This window comes from Centroberyx affinis, unplaced genomic scaffold (genome assembly GCF_046629955.1).
Source record: "Centroberyx affinis isolate AG114_WGS23_722 - 3 ecotype Tasmania unplaced genomic scaffold, CSIRO-AGI_Caff_v1 ptg004591l_1, whole genome shotgun sequence".
NCBI lineage: Eukaryota > Metazoa > Chordata > Actinopteri > Beryciformes > Berycidae > Centroberyx > Centroberyx affinis.
Window position 1 is genome coordinate 103,441 of NW_027282209.1, and position 26,706 is coordinate 130,146.

The 26,706-nt window shown below is 44.4% G+C and overlaps 1 protein-coding gene across 2 annotated transcripts; it reads left to right on the forward strand.

Annotated features, from left to right (window-relative positions):
- The first annotated feature begins 633 nt into the window (after positions 1-633).
- llgl2 (LLGL scribble cell polarity complex component 2) lies at positions 634-25,840 on the forward strand. 2 transcript variants are annotated; one of them, XM_071544469.1, is made up of 27 exons: positions 634-903; positions 10,684-10,808; positions 11,404-11,522; positions 12,287-12,368; positions 12,572-12,687; positions 12,876-13,034; positions 13,966-14,128; positions 14,349-14,481; positions 14,582-14,636; positions 14,940-15,094; positions 15,636-15,847; positions 16,628-16,695; positions 16,808-16,961; positions 17,164-17,268; positions 17,588-17,683; positions 18,248-18,444; positions 19,256-19,403; positions 20,067-20,322; positions 20,656-20,772; positions 20,988-21,154; positions 22,133-22,397; positions 22,761-22,911; positions 23,005-23,033; positions 23,225-23,272; positions 23,679-23,721; positions 24,117-24,178; positions 24,350-25,840. In XM_071544469.1, exons 2-27 carry the CDS (start codon positions 10,734-10,736, stop codon positions 24,352-24,354), a joined length of 3,180 nt encoding a protein of 1,059 aa, XP_071400570.1. In that variant the 5' UTR covers positions 634-903; positions 10,684-10,733; the 3' UTR covers positions 24,355-25,840. The 2 variants fall into 2 exon arrangements, with proteins under 2 accessions (XP_071400570.1, XP_071400571.1); XM_071544470.1 differs by lacking the exons at positions 10,684-10,808; positions 11,404-11,522; positions 24,350-25,840 and having other exon boundaries at positions 12,265-12,368; positions 20,175-20,322; positions 24,117-24,339.
- Positions 25,841-26,706: the final 866 nt, after the last annotated feature.

Sequence of the window (26,706 nt, forward strand, 5' to 3'; positions counted from 1 at the left end):
AGTGTTCACTTCCCTCACAGTGTATTTTAGCGGTAGCAGGCACCAATTCTAAACGTTAAATCTCTACTGAAATGAAGTGCCACAGAGTGGATCATGTGTATGCAGAACTTGCCAGTGGACACTAACAATTCATAAAAGATCTTAAGTTATGTTCTAAAGGTGTGTATGTTTACCACCACGCAAGCCCACATTGAATTGCCTGATTGTGAATGGAATTTGGCGCAACTTTCTCCATACAACATCATACATTGCATTACATGGTAAAAGCGATGTGTTTTATTATATATTATTGTTTGTCGTTCCATGTTAAGTACTTCGTATTTTATATGTTTCTATTTTCATTCTGTTTATTGTTTAGTTTTCATGCATTTTGGGCATGTTAATTTATGCATCAATTACATGCCCGGGGCACATTTTCTCATCGTCATTCTGCTGCTGTAGCACAAACTGGCTCTGTGGTTTGGTTTTCCACTAAAAAACACTTTTGTTACTGTCATTTTGGACCAGAATCGCTTGAATACAAGTCGTTTAAGTTTTTACCACTCCAGAGTTGGAAGTAGGAGCTTACGAGGTGCACCTGAAGGCAGCATAAGGGAGGAGTTTCTAAAACAGTCAAGTTTAGCCTAGCAGGAAACACCGACGCTGCCGCATCGGTGGGAAACGAGAGAGCGGTAGACTTACTTTTAGTTTTTAAAACGGTCCTCATACGAGATATTTTATCGGTAAATACGTGGCTGTCGACACCCCGAGAATCTGTGGTTTCTGGTCGGTCTCGTTTTCTTTTAGTTTGGACAAGCAGATTATTCCTAGCCAACTAAAACGCCGGATACTGACTGGAGGTTTAAACCTAACCAGCGGCCGTAAACGTTGGACATCGGCTAAGCAACGGCCGTTTGGAGTCAGGTGAGTTGGGAGGAGGGCCCGCACTTCAAGTTACCGAGAGCTGTCGCCCACAGGTGTTTGTCTGTGAGCCAGTTAGCTAACAGTTAAACTAGCCTGTTCAGCAGAACCACCTATGTCGTGTGTGTTTAACACCTGAACGGCTGCAACTCAAGCTGAAGTTGGTTGATTAGCCAGACATTTTACTTAGGATTCCTAGTCGCTGGCTAAGTGGCTAACCTTTAGCACCGACATGGTATTCAAAATCTGGCAATTTAATATTGGCTAGCATATCGACAAATGTGCACACTTCTTAGAACAGACTTAAGACCTGGTGTAAATAGATAGGATTCACTCTTGAATTCGGCATACATATAATCCACCAAGCAGCAATTATTTCAATAGAATTCCAACTTAAATATTTGCTTCGCCTGTTATTCCACACTGTTTTGCCACCGAAATACACACTGGAGGGCGGTTGCGAGCAGTGTGAACCAATTCTTACAATTGATATTGTATTGAAGTAAAATGCTGCTTGGTGGATCACTTGCATGCCGAATGTACCATAATACTATAATGCCTTGTAAAAGGTCGTAAGTCACGTTCTACGAGCTGTGTGTGTTTGCCGATAACCAAGTCAACATCAAACTGACTGGTTTGAGCATAACTTCTCGCCTTATAGGAGAGAACGTAACGTATCGGGTCTAGCTAACGTTAACCGCTGGCTAGCTTGACGTTTATTAGTAAATCAACAGTAAGCAAGCCACCCAATCAAAGCCAGCTAACCTTAACTAGCTTAGCATTAGCTCGCTTGCTAGGCTGCTTGTTCGGCAGCGTGGAAACTATCTAAATCCATTCATTTAGACTTTGCTTCAGAACAGAAAAGCAGCGAAGCAACTGATTTGGAGTCTTAACATGTGGTGTAACGAAAGCGTGGCTTTTCCAGTGAATTCAGACCTGTAACCATGTCAGCAAGTATGCCTGCTATTGCATAATTACAGAAACGTAACTTCAGCAAGGTGTGTCTCCTCTGCTCCTGTGTTGGTAACGTTAAGCCATTTGAGTCAACGGTCTGGTTTCATCGTGAGTAATTGTGTGTTTGGGGAGGGGGCGTGGGTATTGTGTGTGTGTGTGTGTGTGTCTGTGTGTGTGTGGTGAAGAACTGTCACACCGGTTTGTCCAGTTTCAGGGAAATTCAGAACCGGAAGACAACAATGTGACCTCAACCTTCATAATATAACAATAACAACGTGGAGAGTTTGACACTTCTACTACACGGCCTGTTTCACATTCTCTTCACTTTACAAACGCTACCTGTTACTGTAGTTTTGAACAGTGAAGTGAGTCAGTTGTTTGTCACCTTCTGTGCGGGATGCATGCCATTGTATCAACCCCTGCAAATATGACCTCATCCCCTGCCTCTTACAATATTACCATTATTGGCTTTGAGAGGCCAAACGTGTACGCGTCGGCCAACAGACTGTTTAGGACAAGTAGCAGGAATGTCTCCTATAATCTGGACAGGATACTGTTGAAGGACAGTCAGGCAGTGTCCTTCCAGCTCCCACCTGCATCAGTGCAAGGCTAGCCAAACAAAAAGCCTTTGTTCTCTGCAGACCTAGTGCCATTCCACCTGCATGATAAAGTCTACCTGAAACTTACTATGGAGGCAAAATAAATGCCCCTCCCAAATGTAGGGCAAGCCAGAAAGAAGCCTTTACCTGCTGAGTTTACAGTATGTCTAAGATGAATAGCCTTGAAAAAAAGCATTCCATTGCGCGGGTAAAAGCAACCCTCCTTTTGGGTAAGAGCTTGTTTCCAAAGATTTGCTATGTCTCTGAGCATTCGGGAGGTTCAAAGGCTTTCTCACGTGGCTTTCACTTTGAACGGGAAAGTTAAATAGTTTCTTTATCCAACCTCACACGGGTGACGAGATGTCCAAGAGGCACGCCTCGCTTGTAAACTTCTCAAACAGAACGCTCCGGCTCAGACTGTCATGCTGTTTAGCGCTGTTAACTGTTAACTTGAGTCCTGCTGTAACTCTGCCAATGTGGAACACATTATCAAGCAGGAGAAGAAGCTTTGTCTGTGGTTTACTAATGAGGCTGGATAGGAAGTAGAGATGCTGTAAAATAGACTCTTTCCCCAAAGTGTAACTCTTCTTAGGCTCTGCAAACGATGCATCAGAATGCAGAACAACACCAGGACAATGCCTAATTCATCTAATCTTGCTAGGGGGATCAATGACGTTTCACTTAACTAGAGTGGATAAGCCTGTATACACAGCTAAATGATGCATTATTTTTGCAAACTTCAGATCCATTCTAGAAGAAGGCTTAAAGCACCATTGTCATGGGGCTGTATGATTATGGCAAAAATGATAATCCCAATTATTTTGCTAAATATTGTGATCACAATGTTTAATCTCGATTATTTCTCGGTTTTATGAAACAAAATTATTTTATTGCACTTATGCATCATAACATTTATATTTTTGAACTTATTCGCTTCTTGTGTAGTGTTTCTCAAAGTAGCAGCAGCTAGAAAGTCTGTCACTAAGTGTGTCACGCTTATTGAGCTCCTTATTTACAATATTTAAATAATAAAATGAAGCAATAAATGCAATATACATGCACAGCCTGTAATGAGCCACTGCATTTTACTTAAATGAAAATAAAATAAGAGTGTAATAAAATTTAAAAAGTGCAGTAAGGGCAAACTTTGCACAGAATCTGCACTTGTTTGAGGTCATCTGGTTTAAAACTATAGTATCTCCAAATGATAGATAATCCACTTTTTGGAACTAAAACGGTGTTTTCACGTTCAGACTCGGGAGAAGGATTTCCTCTCCAATGCTGGGGCCGATCCATTCTTTTTCACTTTGCTTTTTTGCTCTGTTTTTCCAAAGATGGTCTATGTAGGGTTTCTCTGCCTGCTTCTCCATCTTTACTGTTGTTTTGGTCATGTGTGTGCATGTTGCACATTCAAAGGTTGTGATTGGTCACGCATAATGGAAGAGCTTGATATACCACACCGGGAATTGCAAATATAACAAACTCTTCAATATCGCCAAATTACATGTTGTTTAATCATGGAAACAAAAATCATTATATAAAATGACGAATACTACCAATAATTGTGCAGCTGTAGCTTGTCACAATTTCTAATAATAATCAAGTCCATAACTTGTGAGATGCCAGTATCACATTTTGTCAGTATGATCATGATGTCAATGAAGTGCACGTAGGCTAAAGCCAAAATAGCCCAGTTTACCCCCACTGTCAGTGAGGAGCTGACTCTGGCCAGTGTAAACTTTGTGCTCCTGGACCCCCCCCCCCTCCCTCTGGCTCTGCCTGGTTCTGATTACAGGAAAGAGGGGGTGAGTTGGTGGGGGACGTGACATCCTGCCAGCCACACCCAAAACTGACAAGATCTCATTTCTGTTGTGTACAGGACAGTGCAGAAGAAGAGCTGCGGTAGGAAGCATCTCTGTAATGTTGGTTGTAGTGGTCACAATAAAGACTCCTCCTTCTGGGCTTTCTTATTAGCTGCATTCTTTTGTCTGAAAACAACGGGAAAGCAATTTCTGTTTCACCCCCCCCCCCCTCCCACTACTTGGTCTTATCCAAGTGTCAGCTTTGTTTTAAAGACAACTGGAGCTTTCCACTTCATCCTGCTGAGACGCCCCCTCCCTCTCCTCGCTGTACTGATGTGACACCAATCACACCACATCATTTGATGCTGAGTGTGAGAGGAGTCATCATCACCGCCACCAAGAATAGCCCAGTGATGTCCAGTTGAGGATCACAGGGAGGTGTCAGACTGTACCCATCCCCCTTTTCCCTTGTTGCCTTGTCAACAACCTGTTTCCAGAGTGTGGAAGGAAACTTTGTAGTATGATGATCAGACACCTGCATGGATGGATGGAAGAATAGTGGAATAATAGGTGGAGAGGGAGAGAGAGGTGTAGACACAACTGAAGTCACTGATTTTGTGATCACACCATGCCAGACCATGTTTGCAAGCCAATTTTCTCTGTCTGCAGTATCTAATTGTAGTCATCAAAGAGGTTCTTCTCCATCCGTGTGAATATGCTTATTTCATAGCTTCACTTTGTGACACCATGAGCATGAACTTAAGTTGAGTTTGTCATGACTTGGCCAGACATTATTATGGGAGGGCCTGAATAGTATTGCGCCTTTTTTTTTCATCTCTTGCAGCAAGTGCTGACATAGCTGCCGATTGCATAAGATCAAGTAGAATATTTTGGATGCCAGACATTTCCTGGCCACTCATTCTGACTCTAAAGGAGTATGTTAGCTATGTTGTTGAGAAACGCAGTCCTCTTTGCAGCTCTGCTGGTCTAGATTCTTCCTCTTGAGATTGTTGTTGCCGTGTCCAGGCATGTTTTTGCAGATTTTTTTTTTCCTCCATTGACTCCCCCTCAACTTAGATGGCTTGGTTGATACGCTGGGAATTTGATGACATCAGTGAACTGTGGTAAAAAAGACAGCACATGGTATCTCGCTAGCTGAGAGAGAACCAATTTCAAGTGAGTGTTGTGAATACAACTGTGGCATTTGATATCAAAGGTGAATATATTGCCTTACTTTGCTCAGGGATGAGCTCACTGTTGGCAGATCAAACAATGCAACCAAAGTACCGACAAAGGGAGCGTCCAGTGTCATTTAGTGCAACCTGTTTCCCAACTCAAGTTCATTGCACTTCTCTGGCCAACTGAAATTCCTGGGAAAATCCATATCTCTTGCTCAGAGTGAAACTAGGACAGGATTGTTCAGTTGTTAGTTTGACTGAAATAGGCCTGATCTGCTCTGTTTCTGTGTCACTCACTTCTGACCTGCCATTGTTTTTCTCATTGACTTAAAGCTGAGAGGCATTTCTCTTGGGACTTCCTTGTAACCTGAATAACAGTGTCCACAGGCTTGGAAACGCAAATGGAGCTTGTGTGTGTACTGAGACATACTATCCACATTATTCGCCGCCAAATCTGTCTCACTGTGGAAATGTTAATCGTTGACAATTTTGCTGTTTTTCCCCTACAATATGGCTAACCTCAAAAATGCTGAGTGACAATATCCATGAGTGACTCAGTCATAGTTTTCTGAGGTTTTGTTTTCCAAAATAAGCTATCAAATTTAAATAATTCAAACCAGTTATTAGAAAATGATTTTTGGCATGAAAGTAAAGTACAATATAGGTTATGATTAGTATAGTTAGCAGTCATCTGGCTTATTTGGTGCCCTAGGCGAGATCATGAAGAGCCCCCTCCCCCTCCGTCACCACCACCCAACCATTGACTATTGCTTGTAGAACTTAAAAAAGTCTCTCCTCAAGTGATACCAATACAAATTACACTACATTCTTATAATCCCTTGACCCACCACTAGCTATCATTAATCATTAGCCTGAGAACCTTCTGTCTTTCCAGCAAATGTAGACGTGAATAGCATCAATGGTAGTAAACAATGCAACCTCATTGCAAATGTGAAAAACAGTGGATTGGAAAATGTCAAAGAATTATTACATTCAACATTATAGTACAATTGACAGAAATCAATGAGGCCCTTGTTAAACCAAAACTTCATGTGTGTGATGCCTCGCTATCTGATATAGAGAAGTAAGGTAGCAATGCCTTTCAAAGTGGAACCATTTCTATTTCATGAAAACTACTGGTACTATGTTCTATGTTTTTATGTGACGTTTCAACTGGGTGCTAGCTAAGCGCATCCAGCCATACATCAAGCTACCTATAGGATAGGTTAGCTAGCAAGCTATCAATGAACAATTTATTTACACTTCAAAATCGTAACCGTCACCTTTTTATAAAAATGCCCATGATGACATGACATACCTCCTGTCTTTAGAACGCTTCTCTTTTCTTTTTTGTGCACCTGAAGGCTTTGACCTCTTCACAACGCAGCAAGAGGATATTCTTCTCTCACCTGTGAAACTCCTTGTTTGTGATTTGCTCATGATACCCCTCCCCAGCCCCCGAGTCAACTGAGTGCTCCTGTCCTCACAGAAGGCAGCCTACCACCTTAGGCGACTACCTATATTGCCTGTGCCATTGACCGCCACTGTTTTGTAATCTAGGCTTACCAAAGGCTCTTTTTTTGAGGACCGAATTGCGTGTGTTTAAATTTCAGATGGCAACATTTTTCTAAAATGAAACCCCTCATTTGCTTCTTCCATAGCGACTGGCTTTCCGGTATGTTTGTGTGGCTTGACATATCACATTGTTGACCTGGTGGTTAGAACTCCCGTCTCCCAAAAGCAAGGTCTTAGATTTGGTCCCTGTCCACATACCTCTGAGCAAAACACTGCACTGCTACCTGCTCCAGAGGTGTTGCTCTTGGCTGCTCATGTGCTCTGACCGGTGAAATGCATGTGTCTCAGAGATATACAAAATCCATAGTGTACTCTGACGTTTGAGTGCTCTAAATTTCTGAAAAAAAAATGTGTAATTGTCGCCCTGATGTCTGGTGAGCTCAGTTCTGGCTCACCCATGGGCCACAGCTGTAACTTGCCTACCAACCCTGAGTTTGTGGAGAGCAGAAGCAAACAGCGGAGGTTGATCCAGCTGTCACGACTTGACAGCATTAAACATTGCTCCAGTCCGGCTAATTGTGATGTTCACTCTTCAGCCAGGCCCCTGATAAGTAGCTGGTCTGGGAATAACACTTGAGTGCGTTTAATGACTGGTTAAGCTGTGCGCCAATGTCTGTCATGTTATTTGAAAGCCTGCAATTAATCTCCTTGGAGTGAAACTACTGTAGGCTTAGGATGTCTGAAGACCGGAGAGAGAAACTCGCACTTGACATGTAGCACCACTATAGGGGATGACGGCAGTGGCGGTTGTTTTATTGGATGAAACCAAGGTTTCCATGCTGGCCTGAGTGTTTACATGCGTGCGTACGTGTTTGTTGTCTTGCCATTCTCACTTTCCATCAGCAGATTCCTCTCGTAGCCGTAAGGAGCCACAGAAGCCATCCTCTGTTTGTGAAGCGGACCTCCCACCCTGCCATTGTTAGCAGGGCTTATGGCTTTGAGCTCCCGCTTTCTGCTCTGCTGGCTCTCGTGGGACACACACACACACACACACACACACGCACAGTGTCTACAAGGACTACAAGCTCTTAACCTGCTGCAACAACAAGCATCTTACTTGTTCATTTACCTCCAGTTGTGTTTGCCTTCACAGTGAGAATTGATGTTGGCTGCTCTGTTGGTACAGCGTTTGAAGTCTTATTCTACATTATGACTATTATTATTGCTGACTCACAGATAAAACTAGTATTGTCATGTCTTGGCTTTGATACCAATATTAAATTTAGTAACTAAAAACACTACTATGTCACCACTACTGACAACCTAAAAACATGAATCATTGCAAAGGCTAAAATGCGTAAAACTATTTGAATAAGAATAATATTGAGAAAATTTTATCGTAGCTTCATAGGGGTGTGACGATATATCGAAATTCAATACTGCAATACAAAAACGTGACAATGCGTAACATGGGGCAGAAAAATTTATTGTGATATTACAATTTCATAAGCTCTCCATCCAAATTATATTATTCACACTTTTTAAATTGTTGTTTACATTCCAGCAAGCCAATACCATCGCTAGAAAGATTTTCTGTCTTAGAAATAAACATAATTCTGCACAGTCAGTCTGTTGTCATTGAACTTTTATTTATTACATCATATCATGGTGGTATTGAGTAATGAACCCCATATCAAGTATCGAATCGTATAATGAGATAAGCAGATAGTCTATTCCCTACAGTTTGATTCTCTTCATATAGGTGAATATCAGATTTTTGGACTTGGAAACACCAAAACTCCAAAGATGAATTGTGTTTCAATAGAATGAAAGTGGTTTGTCTTTAATTTTTTTTTTTTTCAATAATGGGTTTGGACACAAAAATGCGCGTCATGTCATTGACCCAATTACAACTGTCTGGTGGAACAGTTCCACCTCCCACCAGTCCAGACAGCCTACAGGTTGCAAACCAATAACTAACGGCCTGACTACTACTCTACTGTCGTCCTTTTCTTTGAGGAAGTTGAACTCGGGGGGGGGGGGGGGGAAATGTGCGAACCAGCCCAGCCGTGAGTAAAGGCAGCACTGTTGATACGAGGGTAATAACAGAACTATGTCTCGGTTTGGACTGAGACAAATGAGCTGCTTTAGACGGAAAATAGTGACTCATAGCTCAGGCCTTTGTCATGGACTTGTGACATTATGGATCATATGTCTGCCTGTAGTTATGATTTTTTTCCCCCCCTGTTCTCCCGTGTCAGACTTTCCCCTCATCGCTGCTTTTTTTTATTTTTTTTACATTCTTTAGTGTCACTCGGTGAGGGAGCCAGCTAACTTTTGAGGACATGGGGCTGAGAGAGCAGACAGAGAGCAGAGACAATGAGGCTTAGAGGCCTTTATGCCGCTCTGTGGTTGAACCTTTCCTTCACGTGATGGAGCTTAGTGGGCCTGCTTCTCTGTACGGTGGAGAGCCTCTAGCTCTTTGGTAGCTGTTCGCAGGGGGAGGGTGATAAATGTCGTCTTTTCAAACAGTCCTTGAATGCTAAGGGTCACGATTTATTTCCATTTGTTGAGTTCTTCGGCATAATAGATAAACGAAAGAATGCAAGGAAGACATTTTTTTCCTTCCTCTCTCTCCCCCCCCCCCTTTCCTTTCTTCTTTCTTTCTGAAGTGGCCTCTATGGAAACCGCCTTGTTGTGTGACAGGTGTTTTCATCAGCTGGCGTGTGCGCTCCTTGGCGCTCCTTGCAGTGTTGACCCTGACTGTGTGTGTGTGTGTGTGTGTGTGTGTGTGTGCGCTTTGGCAAAACAATGGTCTCTCAGTTGTGCCCTGACTGACCTCTGACCCTGATCTCTTGTCTGAAGGGGGAACCCCGCCCACTCAGCCACGGAAGGGACTCTGTGTGTGTGTGTGTGTTCACAGATGACAAGGGATGAAGGGCCAGACTCCGCCTGTAGAATTCCTTTCTCTCATCATCAGTCTTGTCAGTGAACACACGCACAGAGTAAGCTACCTGAGCCGGGTTTCCATGGATTCTAGGCATTGTTCCTACTTTCCACAGACTTTGGTTTGGTTTGATTTTTACTTTGCTGCTGATTTTGTTGCTGTTCCAGGAACACCAGTTAGTGTTTCTTTTTTAGTCGCAGGGTCTGTCATGCTCCGTCATCCCTCTTATTTCTGTCTCATTCCTTTTTCCCAGAAGTTGTAATCTAAAACTAATAAAGAGAGAATGACTGTTCTTGCCTCCATAATCGGACTGTTCAGTTTTTTTTAAATATTTGTTTTGGTTCCCGCTTTAGCTAATTTTTATATGAATAACTACCTGTTTTTTCTACTCTGCTAGTGATTCAACCTAGCCAGTTCATGAAAGCTTTTACATTTGCTGGTCTAAAAACCTGGTATCTGGTAGCTCTTTCCTGGCAAATAGAAGTGGATAGTTGGCATGAGCAGTGATAGCCACCATGGCTGAACAAAGAGAAGGGCAGTACCTCCAGAAACTCCATCTTCATCAATAGAAAATCCAAGGAAAAAGAGACTGGCCACGCTGTTCAATTGACAAGTGATCTCTGGGAGGTTCACCACAGCAATCGCCACTTGGCAACAACGATGGAGACAAAATTTAAAACATGAGGAACTGGAGGATTACCACTTAAACTCTCTCTCTCTCTCTCTCTCTCTCTCCCCCTGTTCTTCCCTCTCGATCCCGTCCCTCACCTCCTCTCCCTTTCCCCCAGGCAGCGCGTCGTTTGTGGGCCTGCAGGCTCCAGGCTGGTGGTGAGAGAGGATGAAGAGGTTCAGGCGCCATGGCCAGGAGTCCCAGAGAGACCGACTCAAACAGGAACTCTTCCAGTTCAACAAGGTATAAGAGAGGCAGAAGATTATAGGCTCGGTTCAGGTCAAATCATGGCAATTGACAGGAAAGGTAGGAAAGGGGACTTTGAAAGAGGGGGAAGGCAGAAGCCATGTTAGGAGACGCCAGTGTTAAATTTGATGTCTCTTCCACCACTGAAGCTTTTCCTGTATTCTGACAATAATTAGAATATATTATCTGGTCCACTCCACTCTCATTATATATAGGAAAGAAATGCTTGACCGTTTAAAATCCACTTGTCTTAAACAATTAAACAACTGGCCTGTTTGTATTTTGTGACCCTGAAGTGAAACAGAAATATGTCAATGACAACTCTTAAATTATGTTCTACATTTCATTGAAACTCAAAATACGTGACAACAAACGGAGTCAGAGGTGACCGAAAGTGGGCTCGAGACAGCGGGGATTCATATTTCTTTCTTATCTATATCCCCCCCCCCCCCCCCCCATTTCTTGTCCACTTTACGTTATCTGCCTCTGTTTTGCTCCTATCTCATGTCTCATGTCCTATCCTGTCATTGTCTCTGCTCTCATGGCTCGATCTCACCCGCCTCCCTTGTCTCGTCCACTCTCCGCCACTCAGACAGTGGAGCATGGATTCCCCACCAGGCCCAGCGCTCTGGGCTACAGTCCCTCCCTGCAGCTCCTGGCCATAGGCACCCGCTCTGGAGCCATAAACTGTATCCTTCACTGTACCTACCTGTTTGTTTGTGTGCGTGTGTGAGAGCACTACATGAGTTTGAAAATGGGATTTAAGGGAGGGGAATCCGAGTGTGTGTTTGACTTGAGAGAGCAAGCGCTAATGAGCAGCTCTGACTCCGCTAAATCCTCGACTGTAGCTCACATGGGCACCTGGTTAAGGTATTTCGTTTTCCCCGCTGTTGCTCAACGCCGCCTGGCACTCTCAGACACTGTAGTCTGTCTGCGTCTCCCGTAGCCTTTCACACAATTACGCTCATTGACAGCGCGGCGGAGCCAGTCAGTACACTCCTCCCATTCACGCAGAAGACACACACTGGTTTTGATACCCCCGGTGCCTCCTCTCGTCAGGCTAATCCATTCATACATGGGCGGATTGTTCCCGGATAAAAATCGCAATCGGGCACAACTAAATGAAATCTGTGAATGAATATATTATGAGCAAAGGCACAAGATGCTCCAGGCTAAGTCGCAAAGAACAGACCTGAATGTGCTCTAGATAACGCAATGCTTTATTGATCCCGTAGGGAAGTTGTCTTTTCTCTTGCCCCCTCTACCTCCTCCACAGGAGGTCAGAGTCAGGCTCGGCTATAGAACGGCATTCCTGGAGCTGGTTTCTGGGTTCAGCGTCTTGCTCAAGGACACTTCAGCAGAATGGGGGTTTGTCTGTCAGTCCACGTTGTTTGTCTGCGTCTTTATCACTGTGTGTGTTTGTCTAATACGACTGATTCTATCATATATCCAGTCAGTCCTTGACCATCGCTCAGGTATGGAGCTCCAGGTGTGGAGTTCATGGGGCTACATGATGAGAATGCTGCGGTCACACAGGTGCACTTCCTCCCACACCAGGTAAGACAATATACACACACACAACGCACACAATAACATTTCTGCTTTTTAAAATCAGCCTTAGTTGTATTTATTGCCTGGAAATGTATTCAATGGTATCTTCCGGTAAATGTTCTTGTCTGTGTGATTTTTCCTTTAATCCACTAATTCATTTTAAGGCCATTTTTCACCTATTGACATCACTGTGTCTATCTGATGCTTAGGTTGAACTGGTGACTCTGCTGGACGACAACAGTCTGCACATGTGGACTCTGAGAGCCCACAAGGGACTTTCTGAACTATTAGAGATCGGGCGCTTCACACTCACCGGACCTCCTGGGTAAAACACACACGCACACACACACTTTTTCCCCCAGACACTGTGTACCTGACCCAGTTTCTCTTAAAGTCATCACAGCAGAAGGTTAACAATGCCTTTTATACAAACAATAGCTACTTATCATCTCCGCTGCGAGTGGCTGAATGACCTCCCCCCCCCCCCCCCCCCCCTCTTCTCCTCCTCATCAGCGCCCCCCCCAGCGTGACCAGAGTAACGGCAGTGCTGGCCCACTCCTCGGGAGAGCTGCTGCTGCTGGGGACAGAGGGGGGCCACGTCTTCGTAGTCGAGGTCCCCGGCTTCAGAGAGCTGGAGGAGAGGAACATCAGCCTCGACCAAGTCGCCAACAGGTGGGACACACCACACCACACCGCGATGTTTCTAGCCACGATTTGGCATCACAGCTGATTTTCAAGACCGAACCGAGCCGGTGCTAGTTGCGGCAGATGTACAGATTAACTTGAAGTATGTGAGGGTTGAAGTACGTGAGGTTTTGTTTTTTTAATGAGTTAGATGTCGACAATTCTTGGCTTCCTACTGTAGTGTGACCTGGTCAACGAATCAGATCTGACTAGAGACAGGCAATGGCCAATGGTTGAGCACAAGAGAAGTAAAAAAAATACAGGAACCTCCATGTTTGTTTTGGTTCAGCGGTGTAGTGGCGTGAGAGCTCGTGTTTTCGCAAGATCGGGGCGTGAGAACTCTGGTTGTGTGCGATCCCCAAATGCATCTAGTCAAGTGTGTACCTCTGCAAATGCCAGTGAACGGTTTGATATTCAGTCTTTTTACAGTTCGTTCAGTCGTGTACTGCGTCCCCAACCTTGAACACATGCAGAAATGCGTGAATGAGACAAGTGAGAAAAAGACAGCTACAGCCCGATGCACTCAGACATAAAAGCATGCGTTTGAATAAGCAATGCAAGCTTACAGTTACTCCGCAGCGTTGCTTTTTGCTTATCGTATTCTCTGGGGTTTGTTCTTGTCCCTGTGCAAATAAACAGCCTGCTGGTTCGCCGGATTTTAAATGGATGGCTCAGGAATATGAGTGTACTAAACAACCGGAAATTTGTATTGATTGTTCTCCGACTAAACGGCTTTCTCACGCACAATGCATCACTGTGTCATCAACACAACATCACCTCTGTGCACACTCGCACTCGGCCTCTACGGATCAATAAGGATGTTGATGCTGCTGTCTCCATTCTTTCTGTTCCCTCCTTACTCTCTCATTCTTCTCTGTTTCCTTTGTTTATCCTTTTTCTCCCTCTCTCTCTCCTCCAGTGTACCAGATGACTATATAGGCCGCAGGAACCTGGAACATGTGGAGGCCTTACAGGAGAACCCAGTCAACCCAAACCAGGTTGTTATCGGCTACGGACGAGGCCTCATGGTCATCTGGGATCTAGAGGCGCAGCGTGCCGTCCAGCACATCCCTGCTACACAGGTGCATTACTCAGCAACCAATCTGATAGGCAGCTTATGCAAGACTTATCAGCACAAGTGTTTTGTAACTCAAATATAAAGCTTGTGACCCGGCGGTTGGGTATGAAAGAACACCAGCCAGTCCTGTGTTAACTGAGGTTATGAACTGCGCAGGAGCCGGGCATGTTTTAATCTTGACGTATGCTTTGTATATTTTCCCCTGCATCCCGACGTTCCCATAGCAACTGGAAAGCGTGTGGTGGACGGAGGACGGCGGCCATATTCTCAGCTCGCACAGCGATGGCAGCTACTGTCGATGGACAGTGGGCGGGGAGGACACAAAGGATGAGGAGGAGAAGTCGGATATTCCTTACGGTGAGGATGAAAAGCCGTCCCCATGCATATTGTATTTTACAGTCGGGTATGAAAAATGTTTTACTTGAGGCTGATCATGTATTGCCTTTGTTCTTTGCAGGGCATTTCCCTTGCAAGGCCATTTCTAAAATTGTTCAGCTACCTACAGCAGAAGGGTAAGTTGTATTTTCTCATCCATCCACCCCTCCTTTTCTTTCTCTCTCTCTCTGTCTCTCTTTCTCTCACTCTCACTCTCACGCACATGTATATCAGTTAGATTAATTCGTGACATTGACTTTTTCTACTTGTCTTTCCTCAGTGAAAGCCCCACCGTTCTAATGTTTAACTTGATTTCACAGGCCTGTTTCGTGTCCAACTGTTATACATTAATCTCTCAGCAAATAGAGCTGAACTTAAAGTTACATTTGTGTGTGTGTGTGTGTGTGTGTGTGTGTGTGTGTGTGTGTGTGTGTGTGCAGGCCTCCGTTCCTGCTGTTCAGCGGTGGTATGCCCAGGGCCAGCTATGGGGACAGACACTGTATCAGTGTGATCCACAGTAAAACGCACGTGGCTCTGGATTTCACCTCCAGGATCATTGACTTCTTCGCCATCAGAGACGGACCACAGCACACAGGTACACCAAACCAAACAACCAACCCACACATGGCGAAATGCACAATGTTAACTACACTTCTGAAATGGATTTTATTTAGGCCATGTAGGGCCTAAAGTCAAAATCCACCCTAAAACGCAATCCAGATATTGCTTTGTTCCTGCCAGTTTTGGGCAGAATGCTTCTCCCCTTCACTGTCTGTGCACTGCTGTTTTCATCCCTGTCTGTTACAACAAAAACTTCTGGCAGCAGCATGCTCCAGTGACATGGACTTAACCAACATATCAATTCTCTCCAGTTTATTTAATCTTGCTTCTGTGGCACCAGGTTAACAAAGTTCTGCAGGAGCCACATATGGCGGGGAAACCGTTCTTAACAGGTCCTGTGAGCTCCTCTAGAGCCAAAATGTAATCAAATGTAATTTAGAGGCACAAATTATCAAATTGTGTTTGCTGGGTATTTTTTTTTAAAACTCTTGTTAGATAAACAACATCTGTAATTATTATGGCTCACGAGGACATTTCCAAAACGCCCCATGAAATAGTGTCCCATCCGTTCCCAGGTGATCCCAGTGCGCTGGTGGTCCTGGTCGAGGAGGAGCTGGTAGTGATAGACCTGCAGACGGACGGCTGGCCGGTCATCCAGACGCCTTACCTGGTCCCCCTGCACAGCTCAGCCATCACCTGCTCCCACCACGTCTCCGCCATCCCCTTCAAACTGTGGGAGAGGGTCATCGCCGCCGGAGAGCTGCAAAGCACACACTACTCCAAAAAGGTAGAGAGTTTCCCACCAGTTGGCAGGTTACTGTGGCAGGGAGGGGGGGCAGGTGTCTATGAAACCGTTTATTAAAAACTTGCGAAATGTTCTCTTCTCAAATAATAATGGGCTTGACTGCAGATCACTTCTTTAACAGTTGTTTTAATCAGTTTTCAGTCGGGCTTGTATATGTCTAAGTAGGCTATATTTATATTTGGCGAATTAATTATATCTTTGTTCGCTCACTAGCCCCAAATAAAGCGAAATTATCCTTATAAGCTAATGATGCTAGCATTGGCTTACTTAGTATTGTCTGACTATTATACTCACATCTCATCACTTTCTTTGTGAAGCAAATGCAGCATTCAGCTTATTACAAATGGTTATCTCCTCAAAATATCAAATGTTTCAGACTTTGCCTCTCTATTCAGTACTGTTTGATGAGTACCAAGTGTTAGAATTCACATAACATTCATAACGCATCACAGCACCCGAAATAAATAACAAACCTTTGTGGGCCCCCTAAGCCTAATCAATATATGGGAAACACTGTTGATCTTTCCACTTGAAGCTGATATGTAGTCATATTCTTAGGCATCTGCACAGACATTTACACACATCCAAAAACCTGTGCACGACTGAAAGAATACCCACAAACCCTTAAGCTATTCATCATATATGGTATGCTATATCCTAAACATAGACACATTCTTCTGCTTCTTGTTGATCAAATGGCATTAAGGTGGTATTATGGTCAGACTTTCATTTCCCCTCCTGTCGTCCGCTCTCTCCCTGCAGCCATGGCCGATAACAGGAGGCCGGAACATGGCCCCGGACCCTCCACAGAGAGACCTGCTACTCACAGGGTCAGTCCAGCTCAACCTTTACACCTTCCTCACAGGAACTTTGCACCATGAGTAAAGCACCCAAGTGTCCGTCAACCAGTTAAACCATTCGTGTCTGTATTTGTGTCCGCAGGCACGAAGACGGGACGGTGCGTTTCTGGGACGCATCGGGAGTGTGTTTATATCCCATGTATAAGCTAAGCACAGCCGGCGTATTCCACACAGACACCGACCCCAACGACAACATGAACCAAGGCACTGAAGGAGAGTGGCCGCCGTTCAGAAAGGTGTGTGTGTGTTTGCGATACACAAGAGAACCTTTCCGAAAAGTGCGTGTTTGTCCAATAACACGGAAAAGGGCATTGAGAAAAGAGTAGCTTCCTCGAGGCAACGCCGCACACAACTGAACTTTAAAAACTGCTGGCCTTAGTTATGATCAACATAACATAATGACGCAAGTATCCTTATTTTCTCCCATCTCTCCTCCAGGTTGGCTGTTTTGATCCGTACAGTGATGACCCAAGGCTGGGCATTCAGAAGATCCACCTCTGTAAATACAGTGGCTATCTGATTGTGGCAGGCACTGCTGGACAGGTGAGATGACCATTCAACATTTTATAACTGAAACTTAACACAGTGGAAAGCCCCAGTGCCTGTCATTTGTGTTGGGCATACAAACGGTTACTATCATCGAACTATGGTTGGGCCTCTGGACTTTTAAGGAATTGTAAATCACAATGTTGTTGATTTGATGTCGATGGTGAGCATTTATTTAGGATGACAGCACTGTGTTTTTAGAATTCTAGGCTATAGTTAGAATGTGTTGGATCTCTGTAGGGTTTTCCCAGAGGAATCGGATGTTGTTCTGCGTCCTCACTACTTTCCATGCGGTCTTGTGTGTCCATCTCTCCAGATCCTGGTGCTGGAGCTGAACGACGAGGCGGCAGAGCAGACGGTGGAGGCGAAAGTGGTGGACTTGCTGCAGGGCCAGGAGGGATTCCGCTGGAAGGTAATGACCGGAGTTCTGTTGGTTACTCAAAAAAAAAGCAATACATTACTCATTATTTGTTACGCATTTCAAAAACAGTATGAATACTTCACTTATTATGCCCTGTGAGCACTAATTCCTTGCACTACTTGTCATATTACTTTCCCATAACACCCCCAAAATTGGTGATTGCATCTTCTCTTCACTTCAGAAATCATAAGTCAGTTTTCTCTCCTGTGCTTCTGTGTGAGTGATCATGGGAACCAAACAGCGTTGTTGTTCTTATCCTTCTTTTGGATAGTTCAAATTCAATATGATATTCAGAGGGGGGATAATGAAAGCAACAACCTATTTTTTGGGCTTGGTAACAGTAATATTATCACTGAAACTGAAAATAGTTATTTGTTACACTACTCATTACTAGGAAAAGTAATATTCTATCTCATTCTTATCTCAACACTGAGATTGACAAACCAAAGCCATCCTTGCTCACATTGAATTATCACACTGCCACTGAGATATAGTCATATGATCAATAAAGACTATATCACAGTCATTAACTGTTGCTGTTTTCTCCCTGGTTAGGGCCACACTCGCCTGGATGTGCGAGAAGAGCCAGTGCTGTTTCCTCCAGGCTTCCAGCCCTTCGCCCTGGTCCAGTGCCAGCCTCCTGCCGTGGTCACCGCCCTCATGCTGCACTCTGAGTGGAAACTGGTGGCCTTTGGCACCAGCCACGGCTTTGGGCTGTACGACTACCAACAGAAAAACAACGTCTTCGTCAAGTAAGGATAACGAGTTTGCGGGAGATCTTTTATTTAAGCTATATTTATGCAGGGAAAATTTACTGAGCATGTATGGTCTTTTCCAGCAACGCCCTGCTTCAAATTTATACAGTTCCACACATTCACACCTGGGAGTTGGACCAGTACAACCATAGTCTTCTACTGTTGGCCAGTAGCTCCTCTGGAACATTTGGGGTTTAAGTGCACCATGACTGTATCCCCATACAGATTTTCCTAGCCAGGCCAGGGATTCAACCTTCAAGTCACAAGCCTGCTTCTCTAATCTCTAGGCTACTGCTGCTCCAAGTTACATCTGAGTTACCTAGAGAATGCAGTGTCAAAGCTGGTTCATGCTTCATGTGGCAATGGATGTGACAGTACGTGTGGCCAAAATATCATGACGTGTCATGCAACACCAGAAATTTTAAACGACTCGTACGGTGCTACATCACCCCCTTGCAGGATTGGCTGGAAAAAGAGGAACCAGAACTACTGGTTGATTCCAGTGGGGCCTTTATTTTTCTTGTTGGGGAATGTGGAGAGCTGAATTTTCCTACAGCGCCACAAAAATACTGGATTTTTCAGGCGCATGGTTGTCATGAGAAGCGTAATACACTATTGATTCACAAAGGGGAGATTCTCTTTCCTGTTGCCCCCCTTCCACAGAGAGGTCAGAGGTCAGGGTCAGCTACAGAACAGCTGGTAGGGATTCAATTTCCATTTCAATAGGAAATGGACCACAAACGCCGGTATATGTGCATCTGTGCAGTCATGACTGTATGTATTACTCACTGTTTCCCCCGGTCTGTAGGTGCACCCTAAACCCCAGTGACCAGCTAGCCATGGAGGGCCCTCTGTCCAGGGTAAAGAGCATTAAGAAGTCCCTCCGACAGTCCTTCAGGAGGATTCGACGCAGCAGAGTCTCACTCAGGAAACACCACGTCAACAACGCTGCCAAGGTAGCACATGACACTTCAAAACCTCTATAGTAGATCTCTGTAATAACTGCAGCGAACCATCCTGTCCAGCACTGTTTGCACATTACAATTCGCTGTCAAGACTTGGGTTTGATAAGATGCCAATATGCAATAGATAGAAATGGAGGCGAGGATCCATTCCCATACAAGGAAACTCCTCGTTAACGCCAATGTTAAAATTCACATTCTCTGTCTCTTCTTCTGAAGCGGTCACATCTTGACAATAAATACAACATCTTTGTCTTGTCCTAAGTTGCATATTTTGTTTTTTGAGAAACAAATGCATTTAAAATCCACTTCTCTTAAACCACAAAAATTCTAACTAAAGCTACCAAAAGCTGTTTGCATGTTGTGACATAAGCATATATTTTTGTGCACAGCAATGCTTTAGTATTTTCAAAATTGCACTCAATAAATTATACTGGGTGCTAAAGTTGGCAATCATTTTGTCTTTTACTATTTTGGGACCCTGAATTGAGTCATTTTTTTTATGGTTGTGCAGTTGTTTGACAACAAACTGAAAGATATATGACATGACAACACTTTTATTACGTTATATGTTTCATTGAGACTCAGTAGAAGTGATGACTAACTGAGTCAGAGGTGACAGAAAGTGGGCTTCTTAAAATTACTGGCAATGGTGAGAACCTCTTCCCCTCTCCTCGCTCCCGGGTTGTTCAGTTTCTTTTTTACATCATCTCCTTAAATCTTCATTCCTCTCAAATCTCCATCATCCTCTGCCTCTCCGCTCAGCTCCAGGAGGCGAACGCCCGTCTGGAGGCTGAGCTAGCCGAGATGGAGCTGGCTCCCGTCCAGAGGAAAATCGAGGCTCGCTCCTCAGACGACTCCTTCACCGGCCTCGTACGGACGCTTTACTTCGCTGACACCTTCCTTTCAGACAGTGAGTTACATCCTCATATACTTATTTAGTAGGTGAAAGTAAATGTGGCCCCTAGGGTCATTTTGTTGTAAGTTTTCTTGTTGTGGTAAATGTTAGACTTTGGGATAAGGAAGCAAGGAACAAGGAATGTGCACAGAAAAACAGACAATACATACTGGGCAGCCAGAAATACAAACACCAAACAAATGAACAGCCAATTGAAACGACACACTCATAATCTTACTGCACAATTACAGTCAATTTGAGGAGATGATTTTCTTTGCTTCCCTAGAAAGCTACACTTTTAATACCTCAAAGTCTTCCCAGGCATGCTTACTCTATTTTTTGTTGTAGGTTCCCATAACACGCCCTCCCTATGGGCAGGGACCAATGGCGGCTCTGTATATGCCTACATGCTCCGCCTTCCTCCCGTGGAGCACCGAACGGACGACCCCGTCACCGCACACCCTGGTGAGAAACACACACACACACACACACACACAATTTTATATGCAATTTGTGTTTGCTCAAGCGTGTGTTCTCCCACTCGGAACAATGGACTAGTTGTGAAAAAGGAACACATTGGCTCCATATCCTGCATCTTGGTTTCACACCTTTTCCCCTCGCTTCCCGTCCTTTTCTTCTCATTTCCTCTCTCCCCGCCACCTTTCCCTCCATCCGTGCAGCCAAGGAAATCCAGCTGATGCACAGAGCCCCGGTGGTCGGCATCGTGGTGCTGGACGGCCACGGCGCTCCTCTCCCCGAGCCCCTGGAGGTGGCCCACGACCTGGCCCGCTCGCCCGACATGCAGGGCTCCCACCACCTCCTGGTCATATCCGAGGAACAGTTCAAGGTCCGGATCACACACACACTCCAGAACCTTCTCACACATCGTAGACACACACACAGGCATAGAGACTACTGATATATCGGTTTGCTGATTGTATGGGTCATCAACTTTCAATATGATCTTTTGATTTTTTTTTTTTTTACAAATTTATTGTAGAATTGATCAGTACTATACCGGTTATCTATCGGAAGCCCTTAACCTGAACTGATTCTAATGCAGCATTTCAATTGGACACAAATATGCATGAATATTATCATCATTCTGGGTTTCAGTGGAGAGTTTTAGTGTCACACGATGGTCTAAATGCTGTTTGAGAGACTTTTCCACCCTGACAAGAGTAAAATTATGGGGAAAACAATAAATACTTGTATCTTTTGGCATGGATATGGTGAAAAATATCAGCTTAAATCTAAAAATAATTATATTGTCCTTGGAAAAACCCATGTTGGTTGTACCCAAACAACTGCCACATAGTCTGCAATTGCATGTAAATACTGTGACTAGACAAGTACCGATTCCACACTGCACTGTGGTTTAGAAAAACACACTTTATGCATACATAATTCTCAAATGGGGGGGGGTCAAAAAGACGGATGGGAGGGCGGGGGTAAAGAGCGGGTTATGTTGTAATCCGGATCATAGGAGGGCTAAATAGAGGTTTGATAATAAATTGCGATCAAATTATATTTGAAATTTTGGCTATGTGTTTATCTTGGGTTCTCCCGGGTACACATTCTTTTGCTGTATTATTCACATCATTTCTTTTTGTATTTCATTTTATCCCACTATGTGAATTTATAATGCATATGTGATTACCTTAGTATATAGATATATAATATTTCAGCTACTCAATTTACGATATGTAACGTCTCCTCCATAACGAAAGCAAAAAAAGAAAAAACCAATGAAAAATGTGGTCACAAAAAAAAGAAAAACGGACCGTATTCCTTTTTTTTTTTTTTTTGTGTCCCCTCCGTCCAGGTGTTCACCCTGCCGAAGGTGAGCGCCAAGATGAAGCTGAAGCTCACGGCCATCGACGGCTCGCGGGTGCGGCGGGCGGGCGTGGCCTGGTTCGGCAGCAGCCGCTCGGAGGACTACGGCGAGAGCGGCCTGGTGGTCCTCACCAACCAGGGCGACCTCCACGTGGTGTCGCTGCCGGCGGTGAAGCTGCAGGTGCAGCACCCCTGCATCCGCCGCGAGGACGTGAGCGGCATCGCCTCCTGCGTCTTCACCAAGCACGGCCAGGGTGAGGACAAGAGGGGCACCCTTGGATTTGAATTAGGGCTGCAACTTGTTTGGTCTATAAAATGTCAGAAAACGGTGAAAAATGTGGATCGGTGTTTCCCAAAGCCCAAGATGACGTCCTCAAATGTCTTGTTTTGTCCACAACCCAAAGATATTCAGTTTACTGTCATAGAGGAGGAAAGAAACCAGAAAATATTCACATTTAAGAAGCTGGAATCAGAGAATTTTGACTTATTTTTCTTAAAAAATGACTCAAACCGATTAATCGATTATCAAAATAGCTCTGAGTCTTCTGGCTACACTCGCCACCGTTCTCATAATTCCCCTCCGTCCCCCCTCTGTCGTCTCCCCCCCCCCCCCCCAGGCTTCTACCTGATCTCCCCGTCGGAGTTCGAGCGCTTCTCTCTGTCCACCCGCTGCCTGGTGGAGCCTCGGTCCCTAGTGGAAGCCCCCCCTCACTCGGTCACCTCCCGCCAACACCGAGCACAGCCCGACGGAGCCTCAGCCGATCACAGGTACTTTGTTATTCGTTGTTTCTCATATTCCTTTACAAACTCATGATTTCTTTCACTGCTAATGAGCTTGCTGTCTTTTCCCTGTCCTTCCAGAAATGCCAGAAGAGACAATGAAGACGCAGGTAAAATCTGTTTGTGGAGGCCCTAACAAGCAAAAAAAAAACTACTCAAACATGCATGTGCACTCCGGTTGATATTGTTCAGCTGTGTGCTTGTGCTAATTTGTTTGTTTGTTTATACATGCAAACACACCTTGTTTGTGCCTGACTGTACTGACCGACTGTGTTCCTTGCCTGCTGCCTGTGTGTTCCAGAAAACGCTGCTAGACGTGTTATGGAGCATGCTTTGCTGAATGATGAGAGTGAGTACTCAAGACAGAGAGAGAGATAGACAGAGGAGAGATGATATGAAATATTATAAGTTGACAGGTCATACGCGAGGGAGGCTCAGTTATTCAAACCCTGAAAGTCTTGCTTGAGTTCCCCGCACTGCAACGTGTGCCGCCTCTCCTTACCGGTATGTCAGCTTTTCTGCGCCCATTGTTGTTAACGGACACACCCACATCAGCATTGTGCAAGCCGAAAACCTGTACTGTGTTTGTCACAAAGCAGTGTTTACCGAACCAGCATCCCTTCGCATGATTTGTACAACCTCCTTTTTTTTAACGCACTGTTTCAGCTGTTTCGTGATTTGAATATATCCATAAGGTGGGTAGGCCCGGTTTAAGAAAGCCAGCCGATTACAATCATGTCTTGTTTTCCTCGCAGAGGTACTTGAGGAGATCCAGAAGTCACTAGAAGGAGACCAGACGTAAGTATCGGCCGCTGATATCCAGTCAGTATAGGTTCAGCTTCAGTCATGTGTCAGTGATGCCCACTTCCAGTATGATGGACATGACCGCATGATGTAGATTCCACATACATGTGCAGAAATGTTGTTATTGTTATCCTCATCGTCCTGGGATGAATTTTAGTGTCCCATGACGGTCTAAATGCTGCTTCAGAGGCTCTTCCACCCTGAGAAACGTGTAATATTTGGCATGAAAATGGTCAAAATTTCTGCTACCGAGATCTTCAATCCAAAACCATTCAAAAATCCATATTGGTCTAACCCTAATCTAAAGCTGAATGTGGTGTTTAGTTAGTCAAGTTGGCTTGCTGTAGCCAGTAGCCATGTTAATGGAAGGTGTCCTCTGTCTGCCACAGATTATTCCTAGAGAATAATGTGAAGAGTGCTCTAGATGGAGGGAAGGTGCTGAGCAATGGAGGTGAGACTAATCTGGGAACTTGTAGCACGTGTTTCTTCTGCTATTAAAGGACTTACAATTTCATTACGGTTTTGGAATCGGCAATGTTTTATAGTCTAGGTAAGTAATGAGTTATTGAATATCGTAACGCCTATTTACAGTGTTTTTGTGTTTTTGTCCCTCCCTCCTCAGACTGAGCTAGACGTCCACGTGCCTGAAGGGTACCGCGGCGCCCGTCTTCCCGCCTCGCCCGAAGACGACGGCCAACACTACTACCACTACTGACCCCCGACCCCCCCCCTCGCCTCAGAGACTGACTTCCCGGTCCCGCCCCGGCTCCCCTCGCCCCCCCACCCCCCCACCCCTTCCCAGCGAACTACCAAAGGGCTCTCGTTAGCAGTTCACCCCGGGGGGGGGGGGGGGACTAAAGAGACCGTTTGGTCCAGACAGAGGGAGCGGGGACGGACCACCGCCTGTGCCTACAGACCAGCCACTGTACCACCACCGCCCAGGCTAATCATCGCAGCGCGGTCGCAAACCATCCAATCCGAAGCCACTTAACGACACATTCCTAAACACGTGACCTGTGCGCTCGTCACACACAAATCTTATGAACTGCCATTCACGTCTCAACCAGCGTCTCAAGTCTGCCAGACGTCACTTAATCAAGCTCTTTTTGACTCGGAAACAGCGCCAGCCTCCATCCTGAAGGCCTTTTTTTTTTTTTTTTTTTCTCCACCACCAGCCTTTTCACTTCAGCCTCGCCTGCGGGAGCGATTCGTCCGATCGCCACCTCTCTCTCTCTGCTGCACAATCTCGCTGGCCTTCAACCCACCCCCCCACCCCTCCTCCACATGGACAGAGGCACAGGAAATACGGGGAGGGAATTTGTTTATGCTTTTTCTATGTTGATGAATGATGTTTTGTAACTTGATCGCTATGTGATTTGTGCCTACTTTTTTTTTTTTTTTTTTTTAATCGATCCTGACAAAACCTCAAATCTACACAGACGGACGAACTCTTCAAGGGAAAAAACATTTTCAAGAATAATGATCCAGAGCAAAAAAAAAAAAAAAAGATATTGTATGAGTGACGCAGAAGTTTTATGTTACCACTGATGTTACCAGCATTTTTTTTTTCTTTCACTTGTCATTTTCAACGCTAATAATAGGATTTCTCTAGCATTACCACACTGGTACAACCGCATTATATTGCTAACACATCCCTCCTCCCCTCCCGTCCATTCTCTGCCTGCCATAGGTACTTCTCCACTACTGTGGAGCACACAATGCTGTACTTTTTAGGGGGAACAACTTTCTATGGGGCTTGGTTTTTAATTATTTTTTTTTATGTAAACAAGTTTTTTTTTTACGCCAGCAATGAATAATGTAATTTAGGAATGTAATTTTAAGATATTGTAGTCAAATGTTTTAATATATATGTATATGAATCTGTACCTGTGTTTAACAGTGGGCCTATTTTAACTGGGGTTGGCTGCTATTTAGTCTGATCTTACAAGGAAATATTTTGGTACTGTCTCTCAAAATGCTGGGTATTTTAGCATTTGTGGCCTAGAATATATTTTTGTAGTGAATGATTAAGTCTAAGAACCCTAATTTTTTTGATTTGTAACTTCACACTACAGTTTCCTGCTGGATAATTATTACATGTTTTTCACAAGAATGAATGCGTCTGTCTTTATTTTGAAGTTTGTTGACATTTCGTTCATTCATATTGTAACTGATTGTTCATTTCCACTGTTGTGGAGTATTCCAATCCTTGGTGTATTGCATGTTGTGTTTTCGCGTTCCCTCTTTAAAGCCCGCTGCAATCTGAAAAAAGCCATAATATTTAGACTCGCAACCCATCATTTTGGCCTGTGTGATTATACTGTGAAATACCAGCGCTGGCTTTCAATTTCGGGGTTTTACTCTACAAGAGCAGCTATAATCGTGGTCTGTGTAAGCCGCAGCTGGGTCGTCCTCGGTGAAGTGGATAAAAGAGGTATCAGTTGTCATACATGCACAGCCAAGAGTTTTGATCATCCATTATGGAATGAGGCGCTTTGTCCACTAATTGCCTCGGGCCACAGTGGCTTCGCTGCAACCTGAGCTCTCTAAGGGCCTGTGTGAGGCCGGGCCGGCTCACAGCAGAGACTCTGTTCGAGGACGTTTTCATTCCCGACCTGAAGATGTTGGCCGACCTGTATAACGGCGGCTGAATGCCCCGCTCCTGTCACAGTAGATCAAAACTGCTGCCCTGGAGTTAGGGAGTAATTGCCTTCCGTTTGCATATTTAGGACATTGCACAGTAGAGGAGTATAGAATAAAAGTAGAGTCCACAGTGCAAGTTGCTCCCAAGGTGTATGATCTTATTGTGTATTTCATACCAGAGTTATAATAGTTTGACACTTTTCAGCAGTTTTTATTTTTGTTTTATTTTGAAATTTGATTGTCATTTCAGTTAGTTTCAAATGGCATTTGTTGTTTTAGTTTAGTTTTTATTTGAAAAAAATTTGAGTCTATACTTTGTTTTAGTCAAAGATTTAG